Source organism: Chiloscyllium punctatum, chromosome 22 (genome assembly GCF_047496795.1).
Source record: "Chiloscyllium punctatum isolate Juve2018m chromosome 22, sChiPun1.3, whole genome shotgun sequence".
Taxonomy (NCBI): domain Eukaryota; kingdom Metazoa; phylum Chordata; class Chondrichthyes; order Orectolobiformes; family Hemiscylliidae; genus Chiloscyllium; species Chiloscyllium punctatum.
The window spans coordinates 39,890,187-39,906,430 of NC_092760.1; the positions used below are offsets into that span (position 1 = coordinate 39,890,187).

The following is a 16,244-nucleotide window of genomic DNA, read 5'->3' on the forward strand; positions in this document are numbered from 1 at the left end:
TTGAGTATCGGAGTCGGGATGTCTTGCTGCAGTTATTTGGGGTCTTGGTGAGGCCACATCTTGAATATTTGATACAGTTTTGGTCTCCTAGTCTGAGGAAGGTCATTCTTGCTATTGAGAGAGTCCAGCGAAGGTTCACCAGACTGATTCCTGGAATGGCAGGACTGACAAATGGGGAACGACTGGGCCTGTACTTGCTGAAATTTAGAAGATTGAGGGGGATTTCATGGAAAACCTGATGGGACTGGGCAGGTTAGATGCAACAACAATGCTCCCAACGTTGGGCAAGTCCAGAACTAGGGATCACAGTCCAATAATAAGGGGTAGGCCATTCAGGACAGAGATGAGGAAGAATTTCTTCCCTCAGAGTTGTGAACCTGCTGAATTCTCTCCCACAGGAGGCTGTAGGGGCCAGTTCATTAGATTTATTCAAAAGGTAGCTAGATGTGGTCCTTGCAGCTAATAAGGTCAAGGGGTATGAAGAGAAAGTGGGAATGGGATACTGAGATTGCACAATCAGCCATGATCATGTTGAATGGTGGTGCAGGTTTGAAGGGCCAAATAGCCTACTCCTGCACCTATTTTCTATATTTCTACGCTTCACTGTTAATACATAGAAGCAACAGTGTGTACCATTTACAAGATGCGCTGCAGTAATTATTAGATAGCACCACCCAAACTCAAGACCACTAACATCTAAGAAGGTTAAGGGCAGCAGATACCTGGAAACAATACCACCTGCAAGTTCCCCTCCAAGTCATTCACTATCCTGAATTGGAAACAGCAGCACTGAAGGAGCAGTGCTATGTGTCAAAATCCTGAATGTCCCAATTTAGTAGCGTTGATGATATACCTGCACCGACTGAACTGCAGCGATTCAAGAAGTCAGCTCACCACCACTTTCTTGAGGGCAATTAGGAATGAGCAATAAATACTGGCCCAACCAGCAATATTCACATCCCAGAATGAATAACAAGCAACTCTTGTCAATCAAAGTCCTGAAGGAGGAAATTAAGAGGCAATGAAGCTAGGAAATATTGGACAAAGGCCAACAGTACCAAATTACAGTCAGAATTGGACAGAGCAATATTCTAAAATTGAAAAGGTGGCTGATTAATAGCTTTGTAATAGCGCCTTAATGGTGATATAAAACAGTGACATAATACAATACAGTAAAGAGTGCGAGAAATAGAGAGAGAGAGAGAGAGAGATAGAGATAGAGATAGAGAGAGAGAGAGAGAAAGAGAGAAAGAAAACGAATATTGTTTCAATGCAAAGATCCCACTATAGGAGTGAATCCTTTTAGGAACAAGATTCCTGACAGGAAGTGAAACATCCTATTAAAATATATTGGTTTTATAACATAATAAAACAGGTTTACCTGGCTGCATGTGCTAATAGGAAAGGACTCTGTAACTGCTTCTCACCACTGAGAAACTTCAGCACTTTTGGCAGATCTCCATCCTTAATGGTATTGGAGATGGAGTGAAACTGTGTTCTCTCTGTAAGCAAATAGATTAAATTTGAGTTATTCAGGCTTTGAGTCTGCCCTTGTCCCAGTGTCTGATTTTGCAAAACCAGTTCATCAAGGACTGTACTTCATATCTGTCACCACTCTAACTACTGCCAGCTGCAACTAGCTAGTTCCAAATTAGTCTCGGTGCCCTTGGTTTCTCCAATTATAGGCTAGGCCCCAAGTAATCACAGATATTCCTGATGCACAGTGACTGGTGACAAGGTGAAGTCCTCCTCCCACCACAAAGTTGCAATGCTACAGACAGATATTCCCACCATAACTTATCATCACAACATGTTAGTCCTCTTCCCAGCAGTGGCATTTGTGAACATTTACATTCACAGGGATAGGTAATGTTGACATACAACAGTCCAAAACTTAAAAGCAGACTGTTTAAACTGCATCTCATTCAACTCTTCCCATTGCTGGCACTTTGTTTTTGCTTTTTTCTCTTTGGTGAGGAATCAATGTGTTTTTCTCTGCTCTGCACAGCCCATTTGTCACTTTCCATAACGTATTTTCAAGGGAATGAGACAGAGACAGCATAGGTTAGGATGTCAATGGTGTACAAATGTCTTTGTTAAACATATACAACCAAATATTTCTATCACTTATCACTTATCTGTAAATAATAATCAAAAGGAGCTTTCAGTGATTTTTTCTTTCCCTAACCCAGTGCAAAGTTTACTGTAGCACCAGGTAACATCAGCAAGTATACATGCTCTAACAAAGATTCTGAGTTCTCCTTGTCTGCATGTCTTAATCACTCGGAGGATAGGTCTGCTGAAATCCTACTGGTATTTCAATGACACCTGAATTGGGCAATAGCCTCAGGAAATCAAGGTAGAGATTACTAGTGAGCCTTTCACCGTCACAGATTTCAAACTGCAATCAGGTTAGAAGACAGAAAATGGAAGCAGGACAGTGCAGCCCTTAATCAGAGAAAAATTGTTTGATGTCAAATAAAGACACATCATTAAGGCAGTTTTCCTGATGTGTGTATGATCACATAACATGGATCAACAGATAGCTGGGAGCACATAGGGGTGAATTTAGAACAGAAATGAGGAGGCATTTCATCAGCCAGAGTGGTGGGCCTGTGGAATGCATTGCCATGGAGCGCAGTGGAAGCCGGGACATTAAACATCTTCAGGGCAGAGATTGATAAATTCGCAAGGAATTATGGGCTACAGGGAGAGTGCACATAAGTCAAGTTGAAATGCCCATCAGCCATGATTAAATGGCAGAATGGACTCGATGGGCCGAATGGCCTTACTTCCACTCCAATGTCTTATGGTCTTATTGTTTATGATAAAGAATGGAGAATGAGAGGCGGGGGTTCAGAATAAGCAGCAGAGGTATGAAATCAATGTTAGAAACTTACCTTGCAAACCCAGGATGAGTGTCTGCCACACCCAAGGAGTGGACCAGTTATGAGCTGTGATGCTACGCTTCACTCTCATCAAGTCTAACAGGAAGAAATAATTTCGCAAATACAGACAGGCTTGAGTTGCAGTGCCATCTTCGGGCAATTCCACTGCTGTGGATTTATCCTTCATCATACTTTCAAATATTCCTAACTCAAAACATAAAGTGCTCAGTTCTGTCATGTCCTTAAAGAGATCTACTGGTATGTTGCAGGGAGGGGTGGTGACAAAGGGCACACTGGACAATTCAGATGAAAAAGGATCATTATCTACCACTGCATCCTTGGGTGCAACTGCCTTCTCCATTGCTCCTTTCCCATGTTTTAGGATTGCTCTGTCCTCCTGGTCTTGATTGTTGAACATTAGTGACTCTTCTCTTTGCTCTTGATGGTGAAGCAAGTCAGAATACACCTCTGGTTCTTCATGGCTAGTACGAGATGTTGGTTGCTCCTCCTCTTCTTGAGAACATAATGGTGTTGAGTCTTCCCCCTCTTTTTGAAGGAATGTTGCTGGTTCCTCTTTATTCTCTTGGTGGCTAATCGCTGTTAACTTGTTTTCTTCTCCTTGATGATTGAGTACTGTTGGCATCTCCATCTCTCTACAGGTAAATATCGCTGAATCCGGATGACTGAATACTGTTGACTCCACCTCTGAGGAGTCATTTAGAGTTTGACTTTTTACTTCAAATCGAAATGTTTTTTCCAAATGAGGGAGCCAACATTGGAGTGTTTCCTTCAGAAGCGAGGTTTCAAACAAAACCAGGGGATTTTGTAATTTACTCCTATGAAAAAAAATCACAAGCAACAAGTAAATCTAGTTACAGACCAGCCAGCCAACTCTCAGTTTTAGATATTGCTGATCCAAGCAATCTCACATCTCATTAAATTTGAAACACAAGTGATCCTAGATCTTTAAATCAGACTTATTAATCTACATGTTTAACAGCATTTACTAGTAATCAATACAGAAGAAAAAAAAAATCTATGGTACAAATAGTGAACAAAGGCAAATTAACTGACCACAGTCAAGGCAGCAGTAGGGTGTTGCATTGGCATCAGAATCTTTGAGCTAGTGAGGGTATCTATTCAAGGACTGACTATTGAGGCAGGGCAAAAGGGGTTTTATCCCACTTCTAACAATTATGCTTTAGTCCTGCGAGTTACACAAAAGTGTGGAGGAAGGCCTGATTTTGCAAAACTTGTGCTTTAAACTTACTTGAAGGATGCTTGATACAGACAATTTGTCGGTACTTATTAAACATGTAACAATAAAAAGAAACATGTATTCACACTCACACAGCCTCTGCTGTTGCCAGTTTCAGCTCCTGCAGTTGGTCCTCCTCCTGAGGTTTGTTATCAATGCTCAGGCTGTAATGAGTCAGCATATTACAGTTATAGAACATGGAACATTGAAAAATACAGTACAGAAAAGGCCCTTTGGCCCACGATGTTGTGCCGAGGTTTAATCCTAATGTGAAATATAGTAATTTAACTACACACTCCTCAACTCACTGCTATCCATGTGCATGTCCAGCAGTCGCTTAAATGTCCCCAATGACTTTGCTTCCACCATCACCGCTGGCAACGCATTCCATGCATTCACAACTCTTCGCGTAAAGAACCTACCTCTGACATCTCATTTTTACCTTCCTCCTAATATCTTCAAAGTATGACTCCTCGTACGAGTCAAACCTGCCCTGGGGAAAAGTCTCTGGCTATTGACTCTATCCATTCCTCTCATTATCTTGTATACCTCCATCAGGTCTCCTCTCTTCCTCCTCTCCAGAGAGAAAAGTCTGAGCTTATTCAACCTTTCTTCATAAGGCAAGCCCTCCTGTCCAGACAGCATCCTGGTAAACCTTCTTTGCACCCTCTCCAAAGCCTCTATATCTTTCCTATAGTAGGGTGACCAGAACTGGACACAATATTCCAAGTGTGGTCTCACCAGGGACTTGTAGAGCTGTAGCAAAACCTCGCGGCTCTTAAACTTGATCCCCCTGTTAATGAAAGCCAAATCACCATACGCTTTCATAACAACCCTATCCACTTGGGTGGCAATTTTGAGGGATCTATGTACTTGCACACCCAGATCCCTCTGTTCTTCCACACATGCTAAGATTCCTGTCTTTAATCCTATATTCAGCATTCTTGTTTGACCTTCCAAAATGCATCAATTCGCATTTATCCAGGTTGAACTCCATCTGCCATTTCTCAGCCCAGCTCTGCATCCTGTCTATGTCGCGCTGCAGCCTGCAGTAGCCGTCTATACTATCGACGACACATCCAACCTTTGTGTCATCTGCAAATTTACTAACCCACCCCTTAACCAAGTAATTTATAAAAACTACAAAAAGCAGAGGCCCACTCAACACTGACCTCCAGGCAGAATACTTTCCATCTACAACCACTCTCTGCCTTCTGTCAGCCAGCCAATTCTGAATCCAGATAACCAAATCTCCCTGTATTCCATACCTGCTGACTTTATGAATGAGCCTATTATAATAAATTATAATTAACATCCATCAATACACACAGACTGATTTAACCCTCACACTTGTGCCTTCATGCATTCTGCTCTCTATCTCCACTTCTGGTTTCTGAGATTTTTTCAATAACAATTCTTCAATCTAAATAATTTTTCCTAAACTGAACAGTTAAAAGACTAGAGCAAACTGTTGTCCTTTCGGTCTTTGCAAATAACATTCAGGATCCTGGACAGGTCTGAACTTGGATGTCAGCTGCTGAGGGTCAACAGATAGAGAGAGATGTCAGAGGCCTCTTCCCTGATGACATGGTGGATAAAAGCATCATTTACTGTAAAACAAGCAGTAGAGACCTGCGCTGAAAAAGTTGATCACATTTTATTCACCACACTAGTTTGTGTAGCTGGGAAGCAAATCAGAAAGTAAATCAGTCATAATGATAGTTATTGTAGATTCATGCTGGAAAATGATTGTACAAAATTAATGGACAAGTAGCTTATCTCCAATGTTTCTAAAAGGAAAGAATTCTGCCAACCTTCATGGTCTACATTCACACAAAGAACAGCCAATGGAACTGACCAAACAGGAAATGTGTTCCTGGAATAAATTGTTGCCTTCAGTTTAGGAATGGTTAAAAAATATAGGAGAAAATAAATACTGACTTATAGTAAGTACACAACTAGGAATGTCTCCCATGTTAATTTAGCTGACAGCAAGAGAACTAACTTAGGGTACAAAATGAGTCCAAAAAGGATAAGGTTCTGGTTTCAGATAAATATTAGTATGTATTATTATTATTCCACGATAACGGTGGCTAAATTGCTTGAGATAAATGTTTTTTCTTACCTGCGCTCCAGGTCCTCCATTTGTGCCTGGAGAGGCTCACTATCTTTTATGTCTGATTTGAATCGAAAGTCAGAGTTGGGATGAAATGTACTGATAGTTTCTTTTGTTTTCCTGACAAAGCTGGAGACACTGTAAAACAGGTCAAAAGGTTCAAGAGAAACATGCAAGGTGTTGCTTCTTCAGAGACACAGGACATCTTATCTGACATGCTTTTAGGTTTAAACAGGCAAGAAATAGTTATCTTGCTGGCCCTCATTGCATCAATCACAGGATATGCTTGATGAAGATGACTCCTCACCCTATCTGATCTCGACCTTCCCAAGTGCAATGTTACCTATCCCTCCCATGACAGATGCCAGTTAGTTTTCTCTATGTTTGAAATCTTGTAGTACAGGGCACCCTTGCCAGCAGGATATCCCAGCCAATGCCACCCTTTAGATAAAAAGGAATGCTTTGACATTTGTTCTAAGCTTGCTGCTCATAATCCTTGTGCCCCCTCTTTCAGCTGCCTGACACAAACGAAATTGTTCTGGGTTTGTATATGTGCCAAGTTCCCTCAAGACATTCCTAGATACTTACTGTCTTCTGAAAACAGACATGCAAGAGATTATTTGCATTTGTGCATCTGTTCCATCAGAAGTGTGACAGCTCACCATGTGGAAAAAGACCTCCAGAACCTGACCAATAGAGTTTTACTACTCCTTGGCAAGTAAAATCAGCAAGGCTACAATTAGTTACATTAATGCTGCTTCTAGTTAGCCTTACATTTGTGGCAGGGAAATTGTTGGATTCTGTTTTAAAGGACACAGTAACTGATCACCTCAAAAAATTAAAGTTAATCACAAAGTCAGCATTGATTCATGAAGGGTAGGTCATGCCTGACAAACCTCAGTTTTTTGAGAGGTGATAAAGATGGTGGATAGAGGATGTTGTTTATAAAAGGTGGAAGCCCACAGAATTGAGAGTAAATTACCGACATAGATAGGAAAATTGTTTTGAGTGGCAGAAAACAGTTGAATTATGGGTAAGTACTCAAATTAGCAGGATATGTCCAGTAGTGCCCTGCAGGGATCTGTGTTGGGGTGTGAGTTATTCACAATATTCGTTAACGACTTGAATAAAGACATAAAAAAGTCAAACATCCAAATTTGTTTATGAACAAAAATTTGGGCAGCGTTGTAGAAAATGTTGACAACAGCATAAAATTACAACAGGATATTTATAGTTTATGGGCAATGGGCAAAGTTTTACCAGATGGATTCTGATATAAGTGAGGTTATTCATTCCGGACTGACAGAAGGACAGATCGGATATTTTTTAGACAAAGCACAAAGTTAAATAGAGTGGATGCCCAACGAGATAGTTCTTTAAAATGCCACAAACAAGTGCAGAAAATAGTGAAGAATGGAATGCTGGCCTTTATATCTGAAGGGCTGGAATAATATGATGCAGATGCGCACAACACTGGTTAGACCCCATTGAGAGTACTGAGAGCAGATCCAGGTCATACACAGAGGTATTTTGGCACTGGGGAGAGTTCAACACAGATTTACAAAGATGATCCCTGGATTTCAGGGGTTAAATTATGAGGAGAGATTAGACAAATTATCTTTAAGATAGTTTATCTTTACCTATCCCATCTTTCCCTGTTAATATCCTGAAAACCTTGATTGGGTCACCCTTCATTCTTCTAAATGCTCGAGAATAAAAGGCTAATTTGTCTAATCCTAGAACGAAGGGAGTGTTGTTGAAGAATTAGGGCCAAGTCATTGAGGAGGGCTGTTAGAAAGCACTTTAACATGCTGAGTAGTGGAAGTTTGGAATGCTCTTCCTCAAACGGCAGTCAATGCTAATGCAATTGTTAAATTTAAATCTGACATAGACAAATTTTTATTAAGCAAGGATATGAAAGGAAATGGGCCAAGGCAGGCAGATGGAGCTAGGCCACAGGTCAGCCATGATTTTAATGAGTGGTGGAGCAGGCTCGAGGGGCAGAATGGCCTACTCCTTTTCCAATGTTCCTATGTTTATTGGGATCTTCATAAGCGCATCAGAACAGGAGCTAGACTTGGTGATGTGGCTTTTTGACCTATACCTCAACACGTTCCTGCACCGTACCCATATTCCTTTCAGTCTTTAAGGACACTCATCATGAAGATACTCAATAATGGAGTATCCACAACACTCTATGGTAGAAGATTTCAAAAATACACAACCACTTAAATGGAGGCTTAAATGGAATGCAGGCTTATTCTATGCAATCTCATTTCACAGCTGAAAACAAAACTTAAGGAGAATAATAAATATATTGATTATATGAAAAATTAAGTAAATACAAAACAAAGACTAGTTTATTTTTAGGTCAATGTTTTCCCCCTCCTGCTCATTTCTGAGGGGTCTTGCTTCACAGATACCAATCATCCCTGATGTGCTTCATCATGTAGATGTGCTACATCAAATATTAATTTTTCAATTTAAGCAGCTGGACTTACACTGGAAGACTTTTTTTTAAGAAAAGAAAAGACACTTGCCCCACTTTCAGAACTAAAGGGATATATAGATGCTATATTTCATGGTTGCCAATTTGCCTCATTGAGGAAGTCACATTCTAACATATGGAGACATATAAACATCCTCTTTGCTACCTTATCAAAAGTGAGATTTTAAATCTGTACCAGTACACTGAATCTAAACCATCTTGGGATAAGAAATTTAAAATGACTGCTGACATGAGCTAACCCAAGCTAATTTTTGAACTTCTAAATGCAGTTAGAGAGAAGTCACGTAACTAACCAAGCTGTACGTATGTATATGGTCTTGGGTTGGGAGAGAGATACCAGCAGGAGAGAGATGCTGCTTTGTCCTCCCCTGTCTATTGTCTACAGGCGTAGAGTCAGGTAAAGCTTTTGAGTTTCTGCAGTAACATCTAGAGGAGAAAGGGACTCGATAACCAATTTTTGAAACATCACCTCAGTTAAGAAGCAAAAGCTAGCGAAGTACAAGCAGACCAGTATACAAGCCATACACAGTGACCAGTTTTTTGACTTTGTATTTAGTCAAATTTGTCTTTCTCTACATTTTAAGTATCATTGTGTGCATGGATTACAAGCATGTGTGTATGTTTTGGAATTTATATTAATACATCTAATGTTTTTATCTGGGTAATTTTCAGAATAGTAACTCTGACCTCTTTGTTAAAAGCTCAAGAAAACCTAACTAGCTAATCCTGTACAAGAAGTCGATGAACTAGACTGGTAGGTCCATCTTCCAAATTTTAACACCTTTTACAAGCAATTCAGGATTAAAAATGTATGGGAAATTCAATCCATTCCTCCTTACCTAATCATAACAAAACTCCCACTGTTCACATTAGACGAAATAGCAAGTGCTAGCAAGCTATTTGACCATTGGCACACAACAGTAAAACCTAATACTGTCCTCACCTAACTTCTTCGCACATTCCAGAAGTAGTCAGTAGCCGATGTTCTTTCCCCTCTTCGTAAAGTTGCACCAAAATAAAATTCCTTAAATTTTGTCTACCTTGCCCAGCAGGTACATATGAGGAATCAATTTCAGATTCCTCTGATTCAGTTACACACTGTCATTACCAGTCAGAGTGTTCATTGGGGCCACATGTCAAAAATTGTAATAGCGTCAGTAGTAAATAATTAAGGTTACCTTTCCTTCATAGCCTGTAAAGAGACTCGTGAAGATGTGGAACGGAATGATAATGGAAGATGAAATGGAATCAGTGTCTCACTCCGATCACCTTCAATATTCAAGGATGAATGGGAAACATTGTCTAACAAATGGAAACAAAAACAAAAGATCAATGGAGAACCGCACTCCTCCCAATTGGTACAGGTCAAACCACAGACCAGGTGATGTGCTACAACATTAGATGTAGTAAAGAATGTAACAAATAAATGCTCTGAGCAGTATTTTCAATTTTCAGTGTTGTAAAGATGAATTTAATAGTACGTTTCTTTTGAACTGACAAATTAGCTAAATTTCTGTACGGCATTTCTCAATGGCACTGTCCTCATTTAAGTAAATCAAGCTGAGTTCCAGCAAAGCACAGATTTAGCCCCAGTTTAATTGTCCTCCCTAAGGAGGACATACCTTGTTCTTCCTCCTGTACTGAAGTAAATTCCCTCAGCCTCTCCTCCTCAGATAGATGGCTGTGCAATGAACCAGAGTCCTCATCTGATTGGCTGCCTCGACGACTAATCACACGATAAATACCTGAATCTAGGACATTAAAACTCTCCTGAAAAACAATCAAAATGTAAAATCTTGAGAAGCTGCGAAAAAAAAGCGCAAACTTTTAAAATGTGTATTGGCTCTAACATAATTATATTAGTAATACTAAGCACTGTTATAAAGTGCAAATATTCTAAAATGTGGGGTTGCACAAGAACGCAACCATGTTATAGAAGAACTACTTGTAGTTCATTTGTTGGGTTCATAATAATTAACAAGCTGAAAAATCAACTTAATGAAACAAGAAACATCACCCACACTGTTTGTTACCTGTCTCACTCTGTTCTGTGCCTGTCCCTAAATGAGGACTCAGTTAGAACCGTGAGACTGCTGAGTGAAGCACAATGAAAGTACGCTGGCCTTTCAAAGGACAGCAGTCCAACTTGTCCTCATGAGTTACTTCAGAAACCCTGATATGCTAACTGGAAAAATTGGTTTTGATTAGCTTATATTTGGCCGTTTTCACAAAATAGTTCTCGTGCACAAGCCTCTGAAAGTACTACGTGGCAGCAAATGAGAGTGGAAATGTGCAATTCTGGCAAGTTAGGTGGCACAGCAACATGCAGATGAGCTCAGCTTTCACCTTAATAGATTTGTTGAAAAGAGTAATTGAAAGGAAGAGTACTTTGTGTAATAGGAAAAGAAACATTTCAGGAAAAGATCTATTAATTATCCACGTTAGGTTCGGAAATAGCAGGTGGCTTAGTAAATCAAGCGTGGGAATGGAGATGCAAATATACAGATAGAAATTTGGTGATTCTTTAACCCTCCCAGTCTCCTAGTACAAATTCCAATAAAATGATATAAAGCGAGACACACTATTAGAAACAAAACACAATTAACAGATTGTCACCATCCTTTGAGAGTACGTACAGTTGGATGCTTTATGAAATAGCTGGATTGCAAAGTTCGATCGATACCCTTCTCCTGGGTATATTGATCTCGATTACAGAAGGTTTAAAATCTCAAACCTGTTTTCAAAACAGGTACATTTGTTTGAATTGTATTGTACACATTTTACATCATGTGGTGAATACCTGTATGGAGACATGATCACCACATAAATGGTGAGCACAGAAATCCTGTTCGACAACACTTGGACGATGCATGTCAATACGTGGCTCAACTCTTAACAGCAGCACCAGCAAAACCAAAAATCTTAGTTGCTTTCCAATGAAAGTCACTTGGCAATAAATTATCAGGCAGAGGCTAAGCTGATTGCTTCTCTCATTCATGTCAGGAGATCAGCCTACTCAACACAGACCTGACAGTTAAACAAACAACGCAGAATAGCAGACTTACCCACCAAGTTTGTTCTGAAACAGACAGATATTTTCTCAAGAGCTAAAGCTGACTAACAACAGGATATGTTCAAGTTCAACACATAACAATTATTGTCATGCACCATAAAACCCCCGCTCTAAACTAAAAACCAGTGATCTGGGAAGAACTTAAAGACTGCATTAAGTGGAAGACCATTACATGAGAAGAAAAGCTGCTCCGGCGGCTGCTACAGGCTGAGTCAAAGGGTTCCAACTTCAACAAAATCTCCTCCAACCGGGCAATAAGGTGGCTTTGTGTGGCAGCATCCAGTTGTGTCTTCAGGTGTTCCAGTTTGTCCACAGGCAGCAGCTTACGGGCCTGAAAAGATGAGCACCAACGATAAGGCCATTGCCACAAGACAACAAAGCTCATTATCAAAACTGCAATTTGGAGGCCATTCCCCTACATAGGACTATTCAATGCTCAATTCCTCAAATGGTACCATTCATAGATCTCTTTTATTAAATAAATATTTTCAAAGCAGGACTATCCATTTAAAAATGACTATATTGCACCACTTCCCACAATGACTATTATTATTTATCGTCATTATCCATCGCACTCTGCTCACTTCAACTTTACAACAATTGCTGGATAATACAGAGACCACTATGCAACAGTGGCGCATATAATTACATCCTTACACAATCTACACATAGTAGGGATATGTTACCTTGTAATCCTAACATTGCAGGGAAGTCACGTATTAACCCAAGTACATGATCACTAATACTCTAACCATACAGACGAACATCTGAATGTGCACAGTATAAAATCCCTCCCACATACCAACCCTTAAAATGCATACTTGGAATTTTTAGTAGAAGGATTTCTACTTTAGTCTTTCATTAAAATGGATCTTTAATATTGCTTTAGGGAGGCCAGAAGTAACAAATACCAAAAACCTATTGTAAGCCCAAGGTGCCCAAATTCAACTGTCACCCTGGCAGCAGGTCCTCACCCTGCTTGCAGTAACGCAGTGTTGGAAGAGACAACAGACTTGTGCAGAGAGAGTCCACATGTCGCGCCGAAGCAGACGTTCTACACATCGCTCTCCTGACAACAAACACAGGTGAGTTACCCGCCCATCGCCATGGAGACAGAAGAGTTCATTCTTGTAAACAGCAATAGTCTGTATATCTGAAAATAAAATGAGGAGATAAATGAAGCCAAATCAGTGACCAGAGAGTCAGGACTTAAAGGAAACATGCTAAGGTTTGCACAACAGTGCACCTTCAGGTGTATTACACAGACAAACCACCTTAAATATGGTGTTCCTTCTCTTAGATGCAAAAATAAATTCATATTCCATCCTCAAATGGAATAGGTTGAGAGGGGTTTTCCATCTTTGGCTCATGATTTCTAGCGACTTAAACAAGAATTTGTTTTTCTACTGAGGAAAGGAGCTCTGATTATCTCTGTACAAGTAAATGACTACTGGGGGTCCTCTCATCAATAGGTTACTATGCCGGGTAGGAAGGATTTAAGGCGAGTACGTGGTTGATTCAATATCAGGTGGGTGGAGACTCCACTCAAGAAATAACTGACTCTTAATATTATCTTTCCTGAACATATTCAGAAATTTAGCCTCCACAGCTTTCTGGGGTAAAGAATTCCACACATTCACCACCCATTGAGTAAAGAACATTTTCATTATCTCAGGCTAAAATGGCCTACCCTGTCACCTGTGACTGCGATCCTGGCCCTAAGTATAATTCTGGAATTGGATGCAGCCTTCTTGGTGCCAAGGTCAAGAATATCTCTGACAAACTGCAGTTCATAATTTTGGAGAAGGGTGAACAGTCAGATGTCATGGTTTACATTGGTACCAACAGCATAGTTAGAATGAGGGATGAGATGCAAATTGTAGCTTAGAGTTTTAGGGAAGAGATTGAAAAGCATGATCGCGAAGAATACCATCTCAACTTCAAGATCCTTTCCAGCATTTCATGCCAGTGAGCATAGAAATGAAATGATTAAACAAATTAACACGTGGCAGGAAAAATAAATGGTGTAGTGGAAGGGCTTGAGAACGGCCTACTTGTGCTCAGTCTCAACCCCCATAAATCCAGCTCTATCACCCCTGTAACACCTGAAGGTCAAGGTCAGCAGATGCACAGGAACATCACCAATTGCAATCTCCCTTCAGATCAGACATCTTTACTTGGAGCTACATCACAGCGCCTTCTCTCCGGCTGGGCCAAAAAAAAACCTCAAACCCGCTCCCAACAGCATTGCAGATACTGAGCAGATTGAACACTAATGAATATTATGAAAAATGTATGTTTATAGTTGCAGACATTTTTCTAGCAGCCATTTTCTTGTACATAGTGGAAACTCATTGTTTCAGCTGAGTGTAGCAGATATTTCATGACTGTTGCCCCCAGAAATGCTGACCTTTTCAACATCACTTGTTATTGGAAATCGGAAACAAAAAAACAATTAGGGACAACACCAGAAGAGACTACACGTCACTAAAATCCAAATAATCAACAAACCGCAAAGGATATTGCTCTGCAAGGCAGCAAACAGGTTATGTCTGAAAGTATATTGCTGAAGATGATGAAAAGGTTATGCAAAAGTGATCAAAAGCACCCTGGAGTCTCGGAAGTAGGATTGTTGAATAGTACAGCATAACTGGACCCCATTCTACCCATTGGGTTTGTACCGGCTCTTTCAATGTTTAGTTCAGTTAGTCCTACTCCATGATGGCAGGATTGTCTAAACTAAGCAACCCTCACAGTTGAATGACTTGTCACAGTAACTGCTTAAGACATATCTGAAGAATTCCTTCCCCCACTTCTCCAGTAAAAACAGAGTCCCAACAAGCAAATGACATTGGCAGAGCAGGGGAAAATAGTATGAATCTATTTCAAAGACAAAAGAAATAAAACACAACTCCATCACAACACAATGAAAGTGCAACCACTTCAATGTCTCACCTTTCAGCTCACTCCAGAGCAAGACCTGAACACTCTGTGGAACAAACACATAGATCCCTCGGTCTGTCCAGCTCAGAACATAATTCTCACTGCAGGAGGGGAAAAAATAGAAATATATAATGTTAATATTGTTATGTAATAACTATTCAGCACCTTGTGCACCTTCCATTTTCTTGCTTCTTACCTCAAACACACGAGCTTGGGAAAAGAGATGGATTGTGGAGAACTGGAAGTCATGTTGTAGTGTAACTCTGATCTGAAAAAGTAATGGAACATTTTGTTGAATGAGTCCGACAGTTAAATGCAAGCAAAAAAAAAGTATAGGTTGAGAGTTGTGCCTATTGTATTTGACACATCAAAACATCCCATTGGAGGCAACTCAGACAACTGCAAACAACCCAAAGAAAAAATCCAATCCTGGCAGCAATTGTCAAAAAGCATCTCCTTCACTTGGGTCAGATTCATCACAATTATACAAAAAAAAATCTATGCTAGAAAAATGTCGACAACTATGAACATACATATTTCACACTGTCCATGACACTGAAGCGACTCCACAGCAGAAATGGGACAAATTGAGTACCAAGAGAATTAGATATTATGAATTGCTTTCAGTAGAAATAGCTTTATGATATAAATGGAATGATGGGCCTACTAGCGAAGGGGAATTCGGGACAAGTTATATATTTAGATTTTAACAAGAATCTGACATCATGGTGTACGTGAGAATGATTCAAAGTTAAAGGTTTTGCAGAGTCAAAGCACAGCTTGTGGACTGCATCACAAATTAGCTCAAAGTACACAGAGTTGCAAAAGACATAGCTACAGAATAACACTTCAGCCACAGAAGTCACCTGCTGGAGGGTTGTTTTTCAGACTGAATGCCTGTGACCAGTGGAGTGCCACAAGGATTGGTGTTGGGTTCTTGACTTTTCGTCATTTATAGAAATGATTTGGATGTGATCATAAGAGGTATAGACGGTGAGTTTGCAGATGACACCAAATTTGGCAGTGGAGTGAACAGCGAAGAAGGTTACCTCAAATAACAACGGGATCTTGATCAGATGAGCCAACGGGCTGAGGAGTGGCAGATGGAGTTTAATTTAGATAAATGTGAGGTGCTGCATTTTGGGAAAGCAAATTTTAGCAGGACTTATACATTTAATGGTAAGGTTCTACAGAGTGTTGCTGAACAAAGAGACCTTGGAGTGCAGGTTCTTACCTCCTTGCAAGTGAAGTTGCAGGTAGATAGAATAGTGAAGAAGGCATTTTATGCTTTCCTTTATTGGTCAGAGTACTGAGTACAGGAGTTGGGAGGTCATGTTGTAGCTGTACAGGATATTGGTTAGGCTACTGTTGGAATATTGCGTGCAATTCTGGTCTCCTTCCTATTGGAAGGATGTTATGAAACTTGAAAGAGTTCAGCAAAGTTTACAAGGATGTTG

General features: G+C 40.1%; 1 protein-coding gene across 3 annotated transcripts in view; it reads right to left on the reverse strand.

Annotated features, from left to right (window-relative positions):
* The window catches only part of hps5 (HPS5 biogenesis of lysosomal organelles complex 2 subunit 2), a 61,080-nt gene that overhangs the window by 16,311 nt on the left and 28,525 nt on the right, over nt 1-16,244 (reverse strand). For all 3 annotated transcript variants that reach the window (XM_072592087.1, XM_072592085.1, XM_072592086.1), the window contains exons 8-17: nt 14,984-15,055; nt 14,800-14,888; nt 12,819-12,997; nt 12,017-12,175; nt 10,394-10,541; nt 9,950-10,073; nt 6,272-6,400; nt 4,239-4,310; nt 2,901-3,724; nt 1,382-1,502 (exon numbers count right to left, since the gene is read on the reverse strand). In XM_072592087.1, coding sequence (XP_072448188.1) covers nt 1,382-1,502; nt 2,901-3,724; nt 4,239-4,310; nt 6,272-6,400; nt 9,950-10,073; nt 10,394-10,541; nt 12,017-12,175; nt 12,819-12,997; nt 14,800-14,888; nt 14,984-15,055 — 1,917 coding nt within the window. The remainder of the gene's footprint in view (nt 1-1,381; nt 1,503-2,900; nt 3,725-4,238; nt 4,311-6,271; nt 6,401-9,949; nt 10,074-10,393; nt 10,542-12,016; nt 12,176-12,818; nt 12,998-14,799; nt 14,889-14,983; nt 15,056-16,244) is intronic.